The 18,350-nt window shown below is 34.8% G+C and overlaps 1 protein-coding gene across 27 annotated transcripts in view; it reads left to right on the top strand.

Annotated features, from left to right (window-relative positions):
- LOC110455928 (muscleblind-like protein 1) overlaps positions 1 to 18,031 on the top strand; it is a 272,691-nt gene extending 254,660 nt beyond the window's left edge. For 25 of the 27 annotated variants that reach the window (XM_021506368.1, XM_021506393.1, XM_021506392.1 and 22 more), the window contains 3 exons: positions 616 to 717; positions 6,602 to 6,686; positions 7,499 to 18,031. In XM_021506368.1, the coding sequence (XP_021362043.1) occupies positions 616 to 717; positions 6,602 to 6,636 (137 nt within the window). In that variant the 3' untranslated portion in view covers positions 6,637 to 6,686; positions 7,499 to 18,031. The remainder of the gene's footprint in view (positions 1 to 615; positions 718 to 6,601; positions 6,687 to 7,498) is intronic. The other 2 variants (XM_021506385.1, XM_021506384.1) reach the window with 1 other exon arrangement.
- Positions 18,032 to 18,350: the final 319 nt, after the last annotated feature.

The following is an 18,350-nucleotide window of genomic DNA, read 5'->3' as shown; positions in this document are numbered from 1 at the left end:
TATTCTGACACCCTGTGGAACACAACATATTGGTCAGATTAACCTGTCTAATCTGACAACCTGTGGGACATGTTACATTGTTCAGAATACACAGGTTTTATTCTGTTTTCTTTACAAGTGGTATTTCAGCATTATGTTCAACACAATGTCAGGATTACAAAGTGTGTCACAATATTCAGGGGTTAGATTGGACAGGTTTCCCTGTAAATGACCTTTTATGGTTTATACTACACAGATTATGTTTGTCTACTATAAAGCCATCACTGTTAGTAGGTTGTCACGGTCTGGGATGTAGCTTTGCATGATATCTTCAATGTTCTAAATGAAATATTAAAAATACAACAATAAATACCAGATAGGAGAAGAATGTCTTCATTTATTTCCATTGTTTAAAAGATTATAGGTTACCAAAAGCTTTTGTAAAATACTTAAATTCAGCTTTCAAACCAGGAGAAAAATGTGGGTTTTTTTCTGTGATGATTTCCTGAACGTATTTTCCAACTGCTCTTGATTTCAAGTTTTGCCATGTACGCCCACGTACATGAGATCACGTAGTAGAATAACAATTTGATGTGTTATAAGAGAGATTGAAAATGGCCACTTTTGATTTCCCAGATACAAATAAAAGTGGCATTCCAGTTCCTACCCAGATATCACAGTCAAGTCCCCTGCAGCAGGCCATGCAGATTCCCCAGCAGCATCTAGTTCCAGTAACACGTGAGTGCGATGCTAAATTTAGGCCGCTGTCATCACGGATTTAAGTTGGTTTCAACCATTCTTGTCAATCACTCTTTAATTCTGTTTTTATCTATCCTTTGAAATAACACTTATTAATCACTCTATAGTTGGGGAAGGAAAACAAAGAAATTATAACAAAATTGAGAAAAGAGAAATTGTCAAATGTTTAGGTAGACAGTTCGAAAATACTGTATTTGTCATATGATAAGCCCAGAATGAGCACTAAAGTCACTTACTTGTGAAATTGGGCCAAATGTGTCGATGAATACAGACCCATACTTTTCTATAGACCGCTGCACTGGGCTTTTCATAGGGGAATATGGTACAGTGCTGCTTTTGGGGTAATTACTAATACACAAGTTTACTGCAGCAAGGGAGCTAAAACTTGCTATAGTAAATTTTCCATATTCTTGCACTTAGCCATCTCCTGATCTGCTTTCCCTATAGTCCACAATGGGCTGTCTTTTTAGATGAATGAAGGGGGATATCCCATTGAGGTTTACAGGGTGATCAGGTTGGGTAGATCACCCTCAATAATTCTTACACATCTTTAGGCTTTCCAAGCACTGAAGGCATTACATACTAATCTGTGTAGCCATCTTTCTTTTTATTATCATAAAATTGATATAATTTTTATTTCCAAAAAATGATATTGTTGTCTTTTTTTTTTTTTTTTCTTTTTTTTCGCATGATCTAATTTGTTTACAAACCACATGTTTGAAGTTTGGATGCAAGAATATTGTATTATATTGAATATCAGTGTATGATATATGTTTTGAATGTATGTAGTAAACCTTGCTTATTGTATATATAATATTCTATATTGTGCTCATACTTTTTCGTCTCTGTCAGTGCTGTCTGACATGTCAGAATGTGTCGAGGAGGGAGAAATGTCAGATTAAAACTAATTGGCAATGGATTTGTCCTACAGGCATCTTATTATAGATTCGCTATGGCAAAAGGTCAAAAGTTGACAAACTAGCAAGACATTTTGGCAAAATTTCAACACATGAAATAGATTGTCTGTCTATAAAAGGACAAATGTCATCCAATCACAAAAATGGACAGTTCAGTAGGAAAAGCGAGATAAGCCAATCACAAGCCAGTCAGAATGTAAGGAATTGTGCAGTTAAAATTTACATTGAAACACATGAGTTGACCAATCACAGACTTGTTTTAAAGGTCAAAATTGACCTATCAAAAATCGATGGGAAGGTCATTAAAGGAATTAGCCAATCAAAAATCATATCGGAAAGACGAAATACAAATTGATCCATCACAAATTAATTTGAAAGTCTGCAATCGACTAATTAAAAATCAATATGAAGATCAGAATAGGAATTGTCCATTCACCAATCAGTTTGGAAGACTGAAATGGACCGAAAGATTACTGAGAAAAGTTGCTTCTTAATCAGGACAGAGAAAAACAGTATTTTTAAGATTACCAAGATAGGAAATGATACTTCTCGCTGACAGAGTTGAGCACTGACAGAGGCGGAGTGTTAAATGTAACTGTTATTGCATCATGGCATGGTATCACAACATTAATGGGTACAGGTTAGGATGCTGGTAATGGCTAACCCAGGACATAACGTTATTTAGTCATGTTATTAATACTCCATTCTTCATCTTCCTTAAACAGTAACTGGTAATGCAAGTCATAAGTTTGGTTGCCTGGGTTTTTCTTTTGTTTGTTGTTTTGTTTATTAGATTGCAGCACATGCAAATATGTATCTGGTTTGCATATTATGATTTTGTAGCCATTTAACATGCATTTGACCTCATTAGCAGACTGTGACCTTTGCTTTAATATTTTAAGCTGAGATAATAAATAGACAATAAATAAAGGCTAAAAAATATTAGGAAGTAGAGGGGAGACATTCATTAAAACAGATAATGATGTCACTAAGGGGATAACTTGGTCAACAAGGGGGATTGGGGAAGTCACAATGGTTATAGTGACATAAATTAGGTCATCTGGAAGTATTGATAAATCACCCAGCAGATTAATCAGGCAAAAAGAGGTGTAAAATAGTCAACTAAAGGTGATAATTAGTAATCTAGGGGTGCTAATTAGCCAACTAGGGTTTGTTATTTAGTCAACTACTGGCACACATTATGTCATGTCGGGTGTCCCAGTGGTATAAGATCATCTGCCTGATCACATGGGTTTTTCTCTTGGTGCTCCAGTTTCCTCCACATTAAGACCCATTGCATGCTTCTAGCCAGGTTAACAAGAGAGATTAATATAAGTCAGATAAAGTTTCTTTAATGAATGTAGTTTATAGATTTAGAGCAACTTGGGATGCTATGTAAGTCAGCTAAAGGAATTAAATGTAACTCATTCACCCCTGAAATTTCTTAATGAACTATTCCAAGCTTTGTATCAGAAGAGTTCAAATGTGTGTTCAGGGATGAATGAGTTAACAAGGTCAATTTTAGACATTGATCAGGTCAACTTGGTAACTGATATGGTCAGTTAGGAACAGAATTAGGTCACAAACGGATGTTACTGAGGTCAAATGCATCATTAACAAACCTGTATATTATTTTTTTGGCATTTCAGCACAATTAACCCATTATTAATTTGTTTTATACTTTTTGTTGTTTCATTTCTTTCATGCTCTAACTCCTGTGTGCTTTTAATTTGCTTTGGTCACCTGCATGTGGTGTTCGAATGCTTCAACAACATCTGCACAATAACTGGTCCCCTTATTGTTGCCATGACAACACAATGCCAGCAGTGCCATTGGTTGTCTCCCCTGAAGCTGCTGCATCCACAGCTATGGTGACGGCACCAAATGGCGTACCACCTAGTAACGTCTATACCGTAAATTACTTTGACAGCAACCAACAGGTAGAGTGCTCCATAGTTACCATAACAACTGCTCATGTTTTTGGTAGTTTATGTATCATAGATACATTTAGAACAAAAGAGTGAAATAGCAACAATATTTATAAGTTTTAATGTTGCTTTAGTGAGATGTTTGATGTAATTGGATTGCAACAACTATTATGAGTTTTATTAAGGCAAGTAGAAGAACATCAATGAGGGTTTTAGTCATTTAAAGATACTTACAATACAGTTGTATAAACTACATAGTCATACATCATGCTGTTAATACATACAAGAACGATTTGTTAGAGGTTGCATTTATTACTTAGATAAATAATAAAACTTTCAACAAATGATATGCATGAGGACATGAAATTGACTGATTTGTTTTGGTTGAGTGTTTGGCCCTGTAAGAGCGGTTCCAGTTTAGGGTGAGGACAACCTATGTAAGACCAGTCTGTCTAGCTTTGAGGCAGATATACTAGCTAGTCCACATCCCTCCCAGTGCACCTGTAGTGAAAGGATGACCTTTGTCTCTCCTCTCTGTCAGCCAGTAGCTTCTTAACCAGCAGGTCAAATCAATCTATCCCACAATTGTTTTTTAACTGTTCAGAAAATCTTCACAGTGATTAAATGATAATCCAATATTGATGGCGCTACCACAATGTTCACTTTTCTTGATAGCTACTTCAGTGTCCAACCATATCACCACTCGTTTCGATCGTCAACGAGGCAACACTAAGCCCACCTTCATTAAACTGAATGTGTTTTGCTTTCCTGTCAGAGGGCGTTATTTTTGTAACTGGCTGGTTATTCTTTTAAAACAAATGATTGGTTTATTGGTATAAAAGCATTCCAAATATGTGAAATCAATATTATTCTGTGGAGTCAATTCAATTTTTTGTAGACAATATCGTCATGCAGAGTCGTTTGAATTCTATGTAATCAATTAAGCAATATGGAATCAATAGAATAATGTTGAGTCGGTGAAATTGTGTTGAGTACTGGTTGAAATAGTTTGTATGGAGTGAATTTATCGCGAGTTGGTATAGTCAGTGAAATAATATTGAGTCAATGTTTAATGGTTTATATGGAGTTAATGTGTAATAGATTGGTGTAGGGCAAAGTGTTATGGATTTGCATTATGTCAGTGGGTAATGTGGAATCAATATGTCAACAATTGGTATGGAGTCAATGTTTTGAAGTCAATGGTTGATATGGAGTCAATGTTTTTATGTCTTTGGTTGGTAAGGAGTCAATGTTTTTATGTCTTTGGTTGATAAGGAGTCAATGGTTGGTAAGGAGTCAATGGTTGGTATGGAGTCAATGGTTGGTATGGAGNAAAATTGGTCTAGGAATGATCAGCTCATGGTCCTGACAAAGTTAAGTTAACATTATACTATTTTTTACTCAAATTGGTACATATTTCAACAACAAAAATAAATACTATAGACTCAGGTGACCGTTAAGGCCCATGGGCCTCTTGTTATGTAAATGGTTGGTATGGAGTCAATTGTTGGTATAGAGTCTCTGTTTTATGTCTTTGGTTGGTATGGAGTTCATATTTTTATGTCTTTGGTTGGTATAGAGTTCATATTTTAATGTAAATGGTTGGTATGGAGTCAATGCTATTATGTAAATGGTTGGTATGGAGTCAATTCTTTTATGTAAATGGTTGGTATGGAGTAAATACTATTATGTAAATGGTTGGTAGGGATTCAATGCTATTATGTAAATGGTTGGTAGGGATTCAATGCTATTATGTAAACGGTTGGGATGGAGTCAATGCTATTATGTCATTGGGTGGTATGGAGTTAATGCTATTATGTAAATGGTTTGGATTGAGTCAATGCTATTATGTAAATCGTTGGTATGGAGTCAATGCTATTATGTAAATGGTTTGTATTGAGTCAATGCTATTATGTAAATCGTTGGTATGGAGTCAATGCTATTATGTAAATGGTTGGTATGGAGTCAATGCTATTATGTAAACGGTTCGTATGGAGTCAATGCTATTATGTAAATGGTTGGGATGGAGTCAATGATATTATGTCGTTGGTTGGTATGAAGTCAATTCTATTATGTAAATGGCTGGTATGGAGTCAATGCTATTATGGTTGGTATGGAGTCAATGCTATTATGTAAATGGTTGGTATGGATTCAATGCTATTATGTAAATGGTTGGTATGGAGTCAATGCTTTTATGTAAATGGCTGGTGTGGAGTCAATGCTATTATGGTTGGTATGGAGTCAATGATATTATGGTTGATATGGAGTCAATGCTATTATGTAAATGGTTGGTATGGAGTCAATTCTATTATGTAAATGGCTGGTATGGAGGTAATTTTTTCATTTCAATGGTTGGTTTGGAGGTAATTCTATCCTGACAAGAGATCACTTGATGTTATTATGTCAAATTGTGGAAGTAATGATATTTCATTTAAGAGCTGGTTGGAAGTCTGTGTAATTAAACGAAAGTGTGAAGCTTCAACATTACTGGTATTGTGTTCTCGGAAGAATTGGCTAGAAAGCAAATAACATAACATGTTGCTTTTCCCGCTTTAAATAATGAAATAATTTTTGAATAGAGTAATAAGGCTGTGTAAAGAAATTTAGTTTTTGTCAGGAAGGAGAAAAAGATAACTTATCTGTATTACTAAATCAAGTATTAATTAATGTCATAATATTACTAATACCTTGTAGATTTATTAATTAATGCTTTTACTCAAATAATAATAATAAATAATAAAGCTGTTTAGAGCTAGTCTAAATGGAACCTTAAATGTGCCAATCCTCCCTACTTATCATAAGCTTGACGTTTTTAAAACCTCTTTTTCACTTGTATCAAGTCTGTCTGCAACAATTTTAGCAGAGATCCAGTTTCACTACACAAAGCTTCTATGGTGTATTCATTACTGAAAAAACACTGATTATTGTAATTAACCAATCAAATTATGTGTACCATATACATATTTGTCCCTGTTTTCTCAACAGTAAAGTTGATTTGATTGGCTGTTGTACTTTTAGTTGCTGGACACCCTCCCAGTTTGCCGAGATTTTAAGTTGGGCCGGTGTACAAGGCCTGAATGCAAGAGTGTGCATATAATGGAGGGTAAGTAACTTAAGGGTCACTGGAGTCATGGTCACTCTCAAGGTCACCAAATGTCACATATAGGTCATATATTACAAATGACAGCTGCAGGTAACATCAGGGTCACGGTCACCAAACCAAATGTCTTGTATGAAAAGTCATACTTTACATTTTCTGAGGCAAGTCATAACAAGGCCAAGGTCACTGAGTCAAGGTTACCAAATATCATGTAAACCTAGCAATTTTTCGTCAGGTCTCAGCAGCACCTAATAGTACTTGGGTCAAGGTAATCAAATATTACAAAAACTACTGGCATGGGGCAGGTTTCAATTGATAGCCAAATGTCACTGCAAAGGATCCTGATCACCATCAATGTCACCAAATGTCACAGAAACATCATACTCTACAAATGTTAGGTGCATGTAACCGAAGGATCAGCATGTCCTTAAAATGACCTTACCTGTTGAAAGGACAGTAAACCCTATATGACAAACAATCCCAAGGATCAGGGTCAACATATATCACTATGAGCACGGTCTTGTGTATCATAAAGGTCATACCATACAGAATTAAGTTGTTTGTAAATTTTGGATTTTTGTTTTCTCTCTATATATAAATCTGCTGTGGTTCTAAAGATTGATCAAAACACAAATACCTGTTACAGTATTTATTGAGTTCAAGTCAGAGTTATGAGTCAACTTTACAATATCAAGCCTGGCACTATCTTAGGAAAGTGCACTTTTGTGTTCATGCTTATTTCAGCCTTAATGTGTGTGTATACATACAGATTTGTATATAAAAATCATTTATCATTACTTCCCGTTTTATTTCAGATTATGTTGAAGTGAAGGACGGACGGGCGGCAGTGTGTCGAGACGCAGTACGTGGAAAGTGTACGCGTGCGATGTGTAAATACTACCACATCCCAGTACCACTTCCTCCTTCCAAGTAACCAGGGCCACATTGCATCATGATTCTTTTTCATTTAGTTGCCATGACAACCAGGAGGAAAAAAAACGTGGGTCAGTGCGTTCTCAATATATGTTTGATTTGTTTTTAATACAAATGGATTTTACGTGTTTGTATTTCACAAAGTTTTACAAGGATTATTATATAGGTGTGTGTGGACAGAAATCGCGGGGACGATCCATACACAGTATAACTGATGTTATAACAGTGATCTTGAAATCGTAGACTTTGACCTTGTATTCTTCCTTGCCAATGGATTTTTCTACAAATGATTCCTGCCCAAGGGATCATGGTGCTATGGAAATGAATCCGCGAAAGGAATCCGGTGATGACCTTTTCTCTGACCTTGACAATGACCTTGACCTGTGTATAAAATGTGAAGGAATCATAGTATATTGATTGTGTGAGAATTGTGCAAGGCCTGTTGTCAGGTTATTCAACAACAAATTCAAGGAGTTAGTGGCAAGAACGTACTTGCAGCAAAGGAGATGGAAAAGTCGTCAAAAAAAAAGGATAATGCATTTTTTTTCCAGATTTCGGAAATTTCAATTTTTATTTACATTCAAGTGATAGAGTATACAACAAAAAAGAAAAGATTTTACTTGTAAAAGATATTCTCCACAATATTGAATATTGCTCAAATATTTTTGTTGTTTGATCCTTTTCATCAAAGAAAAACCTTGTTATATGATAACGTAAGTCAATTTAAAAAAATTCCCTAGTTGCTAGGCGATAAAATAACCTTGATAAACTACGCAACTAATTTTTTAGCCTAATTTTAATTTTTGAAATTTGGGCGTTAGTTATGGATTGATTTGTATCATTTTTAAAAAGAATCCTTGCTTAGCCTGCCATTTCCTTGCTGTTTTTCCCCCATAATGCTATATACAATATGGCGACCCGGAGTGAAGCCCTGCTAGCCTTTGAGAGTTTTAAGCAGCTATGATTTTGAAGTGTTTATTTTGTACCTATGGAGATGCACGTCGCACACATGACGAGAGAATACTGCGTTTGATATGTATAGATTACATTGTTTTACACGTACTTGCATGACTGTGAGAGGAACAGTGGGGAATTGTGACACATTTTAACAGCAGAGTTATGTCCCTTGGTCACTTCAACATGGTACTCGGTAAACCTAGATGTGTAGAGGGGGAATGGTTCTATGTTTTTTAATGTACAGTATTTTCTTTTTCCGTTAGGCCTAAATATCCAGTTTGCCTACTGGTAGGTTGATGCTACAAGGCCAGTGATTGGTCAAACCTGATGGATCAATATGCTCTGGATTTGGTCATTGGTCGATACCTTGTATCTGATTAGCAAGACTTTTCCAATTAGAGAGCTTGAGACCAGGTTTTTGTAGATCATCTGAATGCCAAATACAAGGCGGATAGCAAATTTCACAAGCTGAACAAGAAGGATCATTTCCCCTTTACACAGAAACCCGTTTTTTGAAACGTTTGTGTACCTGATGATGTTTGTTATAACTGTAATTTTTTAGTTAAGATACTGTTGTAAATTATATATTTTGATGAAAAAGGTGCAATTTCTTCTACAAGGTGCACACTAAACTAATTTGTTATAATGAACAATTGTTTGTTTGTTTTTTTGTATTTTTTTTTTCAAAACTGTGCCATAAATTTTTCTCTGCTGATGATGGTAGGGAAACAGTATGTATGCCCTTCTGTGCTGAAGGTCACCGCCACTGTTCAATAATATCTGTTTGACTGTTTCAAGATTTGTATGTATAAAAAGACCTGAACTAAGGTCACGTGTTCCAAGCATTTAATGTTCATATTTTAATTAATCTAAAATAAACCATTGTTAGTGACATTTGTTAGATTAAATTTATTAACAAGATGTAGCTGGTAACCATGGTTACATCTTTTGATTGAAGTACGATTCATCAAACGAGAAATTGTCACAAATTCTAAGTTACAAGAATGAGTGTTAACAAAACCAATCATTATTTTGACTGGACAAAGGCTTTTTGTTCATACAATTCCTTATGTGTACAATATTTTTCTTATATATTAGAGTATCATTATCGGTGGTAGTTATATAAGTAGTATTTAACCTTTCTTCCCCACTTACATAATGGTACCACCCTGTGACCCAGCTTCTCTATTAGATCCCCTGTTCCACTTATGGGGAGAGTCCAATAAGAAAGTTGGGGTTTGACAGGGCGGCCATTCTCGACTTTGTTTTTGAGAGACAAACGATGTAGCCTTAACTGTTATATGTATGTGATTTTGAACTAGACATGTTGTTACGACCATTTTGATTGGTCAATTAAGCATGCCATGTGACTGAATATATCCAATTAGCACAAATGTCATTTTTTTGGTGGATTATCATACCATATTTGGAGTGAGATGCATGTCGAGTGGATCAGAGGGTGTTAAGTGGACTGTTATAGAATTTGTGTATATATATTTTACATGTCTCAAATTGAAGAAAAACCAAATATGTTTACTTCATCTGTTTGAATGTCTACATATCACTGTCCATGTCATGTACCGATTCATTGCCCTGAAACGGGAGATGATTTCGGCTGAGAAAGCCAGACCTTTAAAACAGGTGATGGGAAAGGTCATACAAATGCAGAGTTCTAATTCTAGATATTTTGGGAAATATATCAGCATTAATGTAAACTTTCAGACCTATCGCTTCATTACTGTGATGTACTGAACGTCCAACAACAAAACTTCCTACTTGCTGTTGTAATTAGATGTAAACCTCTTCTTAACCCCATTTTTGATACACCACTATCTAAATAACAATGTTTGTTTCGGTTACTATGAAATTTTGTACACTTTGTCCTTTGACCTTTGACCTTTCCCATTCGGTTATAGGTTTCGATCTGTTGGTAGCATTGAAAATATTGAACCCATCATTTCTTCCAAAATGTGATTAAATTCAATAATTAAATATGCAAGAAAGACTATTTTTTCCAACAAATTTTTCAAATTTTTGAGAATTAAATTCTCGCCTTTTGGGCTATTTTTATCTCTTTTAATTTTTTTCGTTTCTTTTACTCAGTGGATTTTGATATGCGATTTGTATTTTCTCATTTCGTTCTATATATATTGTTTGATAGACTATGACATAGCATAATAGCGTATTCGGCTCGTCCCGTTCCACTGCTACACACGTTTTATAATGTTGCAGCCACAGTACAATGAAAATGTCAAAGTTATCCAATCTGTTTGCTCTCGTTCTCTTTAATATATTCTTTTTATTGGACAAAACCTGTTAGAGGGATATTTTTGGTTAATTGGTTTTTGTTGCTGAATTTCCAGGATTTGTTTTCTCATGGTAACAAAATTCAATGTCTGCAGCGATATCTGCATACGCAGTGTTTTTATGAAAAGCACCCAAGCCCTCGAGCGGCGTGTTCATAACTTCATTTCAATCTGTGTGGTTTTGTGATAACTTGTTATGTATGATACAAAACCTGTTTTAACTGCAGAATATTAGACAATTTTACAGAACTGGGGGTGATCTGCAGATTCAATGTGAGTCGTTATATGTTATTTTGTAGTATCTTCTGCCCAAACATGCATACTTGTGATATTTCCTATCGCCAGTCGACAGATTTAGGTAGCCACAGACATGTTTATATAACTAGTTGATGTGAGGTCATATGTTGATGAATTTATCTTTTTTTCTTCTTCAAATTATAAGAGAGTCAAACTCTTGATTGTACATGTGATTAGCCATAGAAAACTGTTACCATGGTGATAATGTGTGTCGTAAATTTTGAAGGAATGAAGAACCTTGTTGTCAAGGCTACAAATGTTTCTGTTCAGAAGTGTGATTGGTTGTTGGAAAATAGTAAAATTGTTTCATGATTTGATAAGTTAGCTCTTCAATTTGAATAAACAGATTTTTGCAAGGAACACCTGTGTTATTTAGGAGGTCAATATGAAGTAGGTTGTAGATCTAAAATGAGAGACACCAAATATAAGTTGGTATGCTTTGGAAGGTTATTTTCTTGGGTAAGTTGTGTTCCAGGGGGAAGGTGTCAAAGACATAGGTAGGCTGTTGTTCAATGATAGGAATGATATTATGCAGAAGTGTAATCCTGAGTAGGTTGTAGTTCTGTGGCAGGACACTAGGGTTACATGAAGGAGGTTTGTCCTAGGGGTAGGTTGTAGGTCTGTTTCAAGACTTGACAGATTCCTTGTAGTAACACTACAGTCAAATTCTTTTTTTACTGTTTTCTTGGGTCACTTCGAATTCACAGACTGTTTCTTAACCACCCCAGCACTGATGGTTGTTGTCGTTAGCATAAAATCCTATTTTTCAGGTGAAATTTTCCCATCAAATTCTGCAATTTATCTTTAGAGCTGGATACAACAGTTGCCATAAATTCGGATCACAGCCGAAAAAAAAGAAAGAAAAATTGTGTTCAATTTAAGAAATCCAATGACAGGGATTTTTACCACTTATTGTTATGTCACAGTGAAAATTTCAGTCATTCAAGTGCCATATCTGAGAACCTGATTTTCCTTTGAAATTGCTTTTGTAAGCTGTTATACAAATAGTGCCACCCCTTTACACAGATCAACTACAAAATTGTTACAAAGTCAGTTGGAAGTGCTGCACATCAATATATTGCATGAAATCCATTTTGCCATATTAAACTTATACTGGTACTTTGAAGTATAAGAAAAAATGCCATATTTTAAGTGCTAAAAGATTATATTATGTGTGTGTTAATGTGTGCGAGTATGTATGTATGTATATAATGATTCAAATTTTGACCTTTGACATGTGTGGTTGACCTTTGGGCAGAAGTTACTACGAACTTGATTATTAAAAATGTTACATGTAGTTGATGAATTTTGTATAACATAGTATATCTATCTTGCTTGTGGTTTCATGTGCATAGGGCTGTGGTGTGAGAGTTCAAACTCCAAAGAGCCTTTGTGTCAGGCACAGCGATTGGTCCAACACATAACCTACCAGTTGTTTGTGTTGGATACATCAATTGGTCCTTACTGTTTTTTGTGTCATGCACAGTGATTGGTCCATTACAAAAACCAAGCACTTCTTGTGTCAGACATGATGATTGTTCCATTACAGTAACCAAACAATCTTTGTGTCGGACACAGTGATTGGTCCATCACTCCAAACCCAGACAGTCTTTGTGTCAAACACAACGATTGGTCAATCACATAGTCACATATTCTGTTGTATTATTGTTGTTTATCTGGTGACACATTTACTGTGTGTGAAATGGTTGATGTCCTTTGACGAAAAAGAAATGAGTACTTTTTTTTATTGATTATATCATTTTCTTTTGGAATGGTTCGAATCTTTGATGATAATATTACTTGTATTAGATATATTGGTTATTAGTTAAAGCGTTCAGTTTAAAGTATAGATATTGAGGTACGACAACATCTGATGAGGTCGTAGCTATTTTAGTCAGAATGGTATCGGAGTCACAAAGGAGTACGATAAAGATCCTGTTACTATATATAGACTGTTACCGTAGACGTAGATCCTGTTTATGTTATGCCCAAGGGGAGGGCAAGATATATCTTAGTTGTATGATGAATGTGTGGTATGGGAACGGCATCATGTGTGATAACATGTGACCGATCAATGATGGGCGATGTACACAACAAACTGTGTCCGTAGCTCATGGTGATGATAGACGGTGTGACACCCATTTTTCGCTTTGTAAGCTTTTGTGTGAGCTGTTAATTACTTAACCAAAGGGGTTGTCTAACAGCCCCTAGCAAAGTGCCCAAAATGCCATATGCGGATTGCTGAGTTTAAAACAGCTGATGTCTAACTATAATCTAGTATAACAAGTCTATGTCACACTATTATGCTGGTCAAGATTTAAAAACTCATTTAAGCTGAATATTTTATCAGGAAATTTACTTAATGTGTTTTAATGTTGAGCATGAAATTTCCAATAGGGCATACATTGATTTTCCAAGTTATGTGAGGAAAATAGTTCAAAATGTTTTTAATGTTTTTTTATTATTTTAAATTACTGTTTTCTTATTCCAGAAGTGTCCTGGTGTTTACTGAATGATAATATGATTAGGTCCGGGGAGCAATATAGTTGTACGTGACACAGACTTGTTATAAAGGGTTATAGCTTTTAGAATTAACATTTTAAAAAAGTGGAACTCACTGTAGGTTTATTTTGAAAGCAGTTAAAAACTGCATTGGTGCAGAGGTCATGTATGTGTTTAAGATCAGAAATATGAAAGTTAAGATTGTTCAAATAAATGATTGAAAATATTGAAGTATTGAAATATACCCTAGGAAAAGATGGATTTTTTGAGAACTGAAATGGAATCATTAACACAATGATTGGAAAACATTGTTATTTTGGGTTTTTATTGTATTGATATATATTCTTTTCATTTCTGTGTTTAATATTGATATAAATTGTCAAAAACAGTATGGTTAGTTTTCAACTGTTGTAAATTTTTCATTAGTAACCATGGTTTCAATGCCATACTCTCCGGTGAAGGTCTTTATAAGCAAAAGAGACTTAGCAGAATTGTTTTATAGAAGTATAAACATTCAATGTAGAATTTCAATGGTTTAAATGACCTTACACTGAAATCACCTCCTATATAACTTTATAGTAGATTCGCTTGAGCTTTTCGCCAGACGACTTATTGTAAAGTCGTCCAACCATGCTTTTATTTGTGTCATGTCTGCCTTCGCTTCTGACTCTTTAAGAGATGCCCAATAAACACCAAACTCGGAGTATAATCCAATATACATAATTGTAAAACAAACGTGTTGTGCTTTTTTGTCCTTGCATGATCTCACTTCTCCTTTGACCTTTCAACTTTCAGTCTGGCCTTGACCTTTGAACATAGGGTTGAGATCACATGTTTTACACACGTTCTGCCAGCTGTTTGTATATATGTACTGACACAAGCATTTAGAGAAGAAGAGTTAGCAATATAGTACCATAGAATGGCCGTACGATGGGGTGTGTGTGTATGTTCAGGTCAACAATTGACCTTTAAACTTTCTGTATAATCAAGCATCTTGCCATTACTATTTAAGGAGTTAAACTACATCTTTCTACAAGGAACCGTCCAAAATCTTTCACACTTTTCTCACAAGTGAAGAATTATGTACAAGTCTTGTTATTTGCCATTTTAGAATTATATGAACTAGCTTTTTGGAAATGATTGCAGCTGCATTATGGATCATATACTGGCTTTAATCATCGCCAGGCTTGGCTGTAGCCTTTTATCTAAATCTGAATGACCAATGCCAAGATAAACTATTTATTACGCTCTTACATGAAACGGGATCTCTTGTAACCTGTTTAGTATTGTCTAGATTGTCTAGCACTAACTCCACGTAAAACATATACCCTGGATGCTTTCACTTTTCCTATAAAACCCGACTCCTCTTTCAAAACTACAGTAGCATTTCATTTAAACATGGATATTTTGATCCAGAGGAATATCACTTGTAAAACGGCCATGCTGTAATTTGCATTTTATTGTTTAAGTTGATCACAACAGAGTATCATTTAATCTAGAAATCCAAAGTTCTAGCAAACGAATTTAACTCTACTGGCATAAAACAAGCTATGTTTAATACATATTGTGAATTTAAAGCTGAGCAGATGAACAATGTTCCATTTAAGGAAATAGTGTACGGAAATCATGGTGATGGGAAAGGTCAAGGACAGTTTAGTGATAGTATTGCACAGCGTTAATCTAATTGACGGGCTGTGCACCATTTCTGTTTTAAAAACAATGTGTCATTTACTGCATCACAAACCTAGGTGCTGTATTCTAACCATGCACACATTTACACGAGCCAAGCTCACGATCATCCCTTTTTAAATGACTAGGTATTTCTATAATTGTCATGTCTAACTTTTGTCTAGAGTAAATGGAACTTGTATAACTATGGAGTATAACCTTATTTGTCTTTCTCACAAATATACATTATAGTGATTTAAAAATAAATATGAGATCGAATTGCGGAAACTAGTTTTAAACTTATATTAACTGGTTTCTTAATCATTTGAAGAAGTTGAAAATAGTATGATTATATCAATTCATAAAAGTTTGAGAGAATGATTCGATGGAGACCAAGAGGTCACTGTGTGCAGTTTTTGAAGGTCTATAATGAACCTGGCTAGGAATCACAGTATCATGACTTATGCTCCGTAGTATTCTCCAAGCATCTTGTCAGCTTGTGCCCAATGTAATAACAGAATAAAACTCTTATCGGAGTTCTTACACATTAGTTTTACTTCCATGCATTTATTTATCCTTTACCGTAGTGTTATGAATCTTCAAAAGGTTCCCACCAATCACAAACTTGCTCATCATTGTCCGAATTCTTTATCGCATTTACACTTTGCATATAATCAGATATTTGTGGTGTTATAAATAACAATGGTCGTGTGCTTTGATTCCTACAGGTAGCCTTAAGAAGCAGCTTCTTCTGGTTCTGGTGGATTTCGTTTTCATATTTGTAGCTGTTCAAACAACCCTAATATGGTTTGTCTTTATTTTGGAACGAAAGATATCAAAATTGAAAAAAACAATCTGTTGTAACTATTTGGAAAATGAAATGATCAGAAACAGAAGGAAAAACCAAAATCTGCAGCAAAGCACAAAATCAGAGCAATTAAAAGGGGCTCATGTTTTATAACATCGGTCTCATTTTTATCATCAAACGCTGAAAAAACAGACCTTTATTGAAATTTTGCCAAATGGAATAACAGCTTTACTTAAAATATCAACCTTTGAGTCTAAATCCTGGCTCAAAACCTTCTGTATTTCATTAAAAAAAAAAAAAAAATATTCACTGGGTTGTTTGGCAAATGTCACTGTACTGGTGTTTCAAATGTTTGATGATAAATATAAAATCCTGTTTAATGAAGGCCACTGGTTGGCCCCTTTCTTGGCACTGGGAGGTACTTTGGGAGATTGCTTGTGACCTTACAGTCTGCTGGCTATTGTATTCAAATCACTACGTGGCTTAACAGGTGCTTCAATTAACGCAGGTACTTAATTCATAAGTAGTCTTCAGTTTTTATTAGAAATCGTTTTTTCTTAGATTGGCACTAGTTGCCTTTGTTTTTGATTTGTGTTTCCGTTTAAAACAAATAATTCCAGGCTATTTTTATGCAATTTTAACATTTATTTTATTCGTGAAAAAATTCTTAAAAAATAATGCATGATTCTTTTGGTGCTAATCAGATGAATGTTTTTATCCCACCGAAAAATAACATTTGTTCAATAACATTTTTTTTCTTTTTTTTTTCTCCATATTTTGTTTTTTTGTTTTCTTCATTTGTTTCAAATAAAGAAGAACAAGCCGTTAACAAGCATAATATTCACCTAATTTTTATATACCCGAAATCTATGATATCTTAAAATGTTTTAATATATATTATTGAGAAGAACCAGCATGCATTTGTTGCGATACTATTACCCTTCTTTTGATCTCAATATTTTTAACTATTTAGGAGTATTTTGGTACAGTGTTTCCCAAACTATTTCCTATGTGCCAATGGAGATTATGGACGGAAGACGTAAAGAGAATATACCCACTTACCTGTTGACCCCAGTGCTCAGGGTCATGCCATAAAAGACGGACTCTTATTCTCGTTTCAGATGACTGGAACATATTCTTAGGCGAAACCATATTGGAAAATATTAAAAGAATATTTGGACGAAATAATATAAAAAAAAAATGTATCAAAAAAATTTAGACAGACATAGTTAAAATACTTTGAAGCAGTTGATTTTCTTTTTTGATTTTTTTTCTGTTTCTGTTTTTTTTTTAAATTATAAATGTATTAGATTTAATATGCATATTATAAAAATAACAAAATAAAGAATAGGATTTTTAGACAATAAGAGTAATAAGTCTTGATTTACTTGACATTTCCGACAACTTAGAGGAGGACATTGGTGCTTTGAGCAGTGGGGTGTTTGATACAGACTGGGTTATAATGTTCTGACCACAATCTTAGCTATAAACACTTGGTAGTTTTGTTGGATCCTCGCGGTGGATGGACGGCTGTTTGCTAGGCTGGGCTTATAACACCACTGAAGCTTTGCTGCTTCTACCCGTAAACTAATCTTTTTCCAGGTTAGTCCTGATAGTCCATCATCTGTACTATCCCAGCATGCAGTTGTGTAGTCTTGCACACGTTACAAAATGGCAGCCAGCCAGCCAGCTAGCATAGTGCGGTGTGTGGTTTTTCCCGCCCGCCCCAAAAATGCTGACGTTTAAAGCAGCAAGACAGAAAAAAACTCACCAAAGTTGTTTATATCATTGTATGCCAAAGATGTCTTCCAGTTACTTTCCGTGGAAATGAGTGTAACTCATAAATTTGTTTATTTATGAATAAATGTGGTGACGTGTCTGGTTTTGTTTATAAAGAAAGACGCAATTGTTTATAATTTTTGTTAAATCTATTGTAAATAGGTATTTTTTTGGTTAAGGATATTCCTTTTCATTCTTTTAAAAAAAGTTTAATTACGTAGTCAATAAAATATTTTTCAAACTATAGCCCTCATTGTGTTCAAACTGCCCAAGTTCTTCACTTGTACCGGATATACCCGACACACCGACCTACTACGTACACCTGTACACATCTCGAGTCACGAGACATTTGTTCTACTCACCAGTAACCCAATGGAGAAGACACTTATAGATTTAATTGAGATGTTTATATTTCGT

The sequence above is a fragment of the Mizuhopecten yessoensis genome, unplaced genomic scaffold (genome assembly GCF_002113885.1).
Source record: "Mizuhopecten yessoensis strain PY_sf001 unplaced genomic scaffold, ASM211388v2 scaffold8423, whole genome shotgun sequence".
Taxonomy (NCBI): Eukaryota; Metazoa; Mollusca; class Bivalvia; order Pectinida; family Pectinidae; genus Mizuhopecten; species Mizuhopecten yessoensis.
The sequence above is the reverse complement of the archived record's forward strand: the minus strand, read 5'-3'. Positions and strand labels throughout refer to the sequence as shown.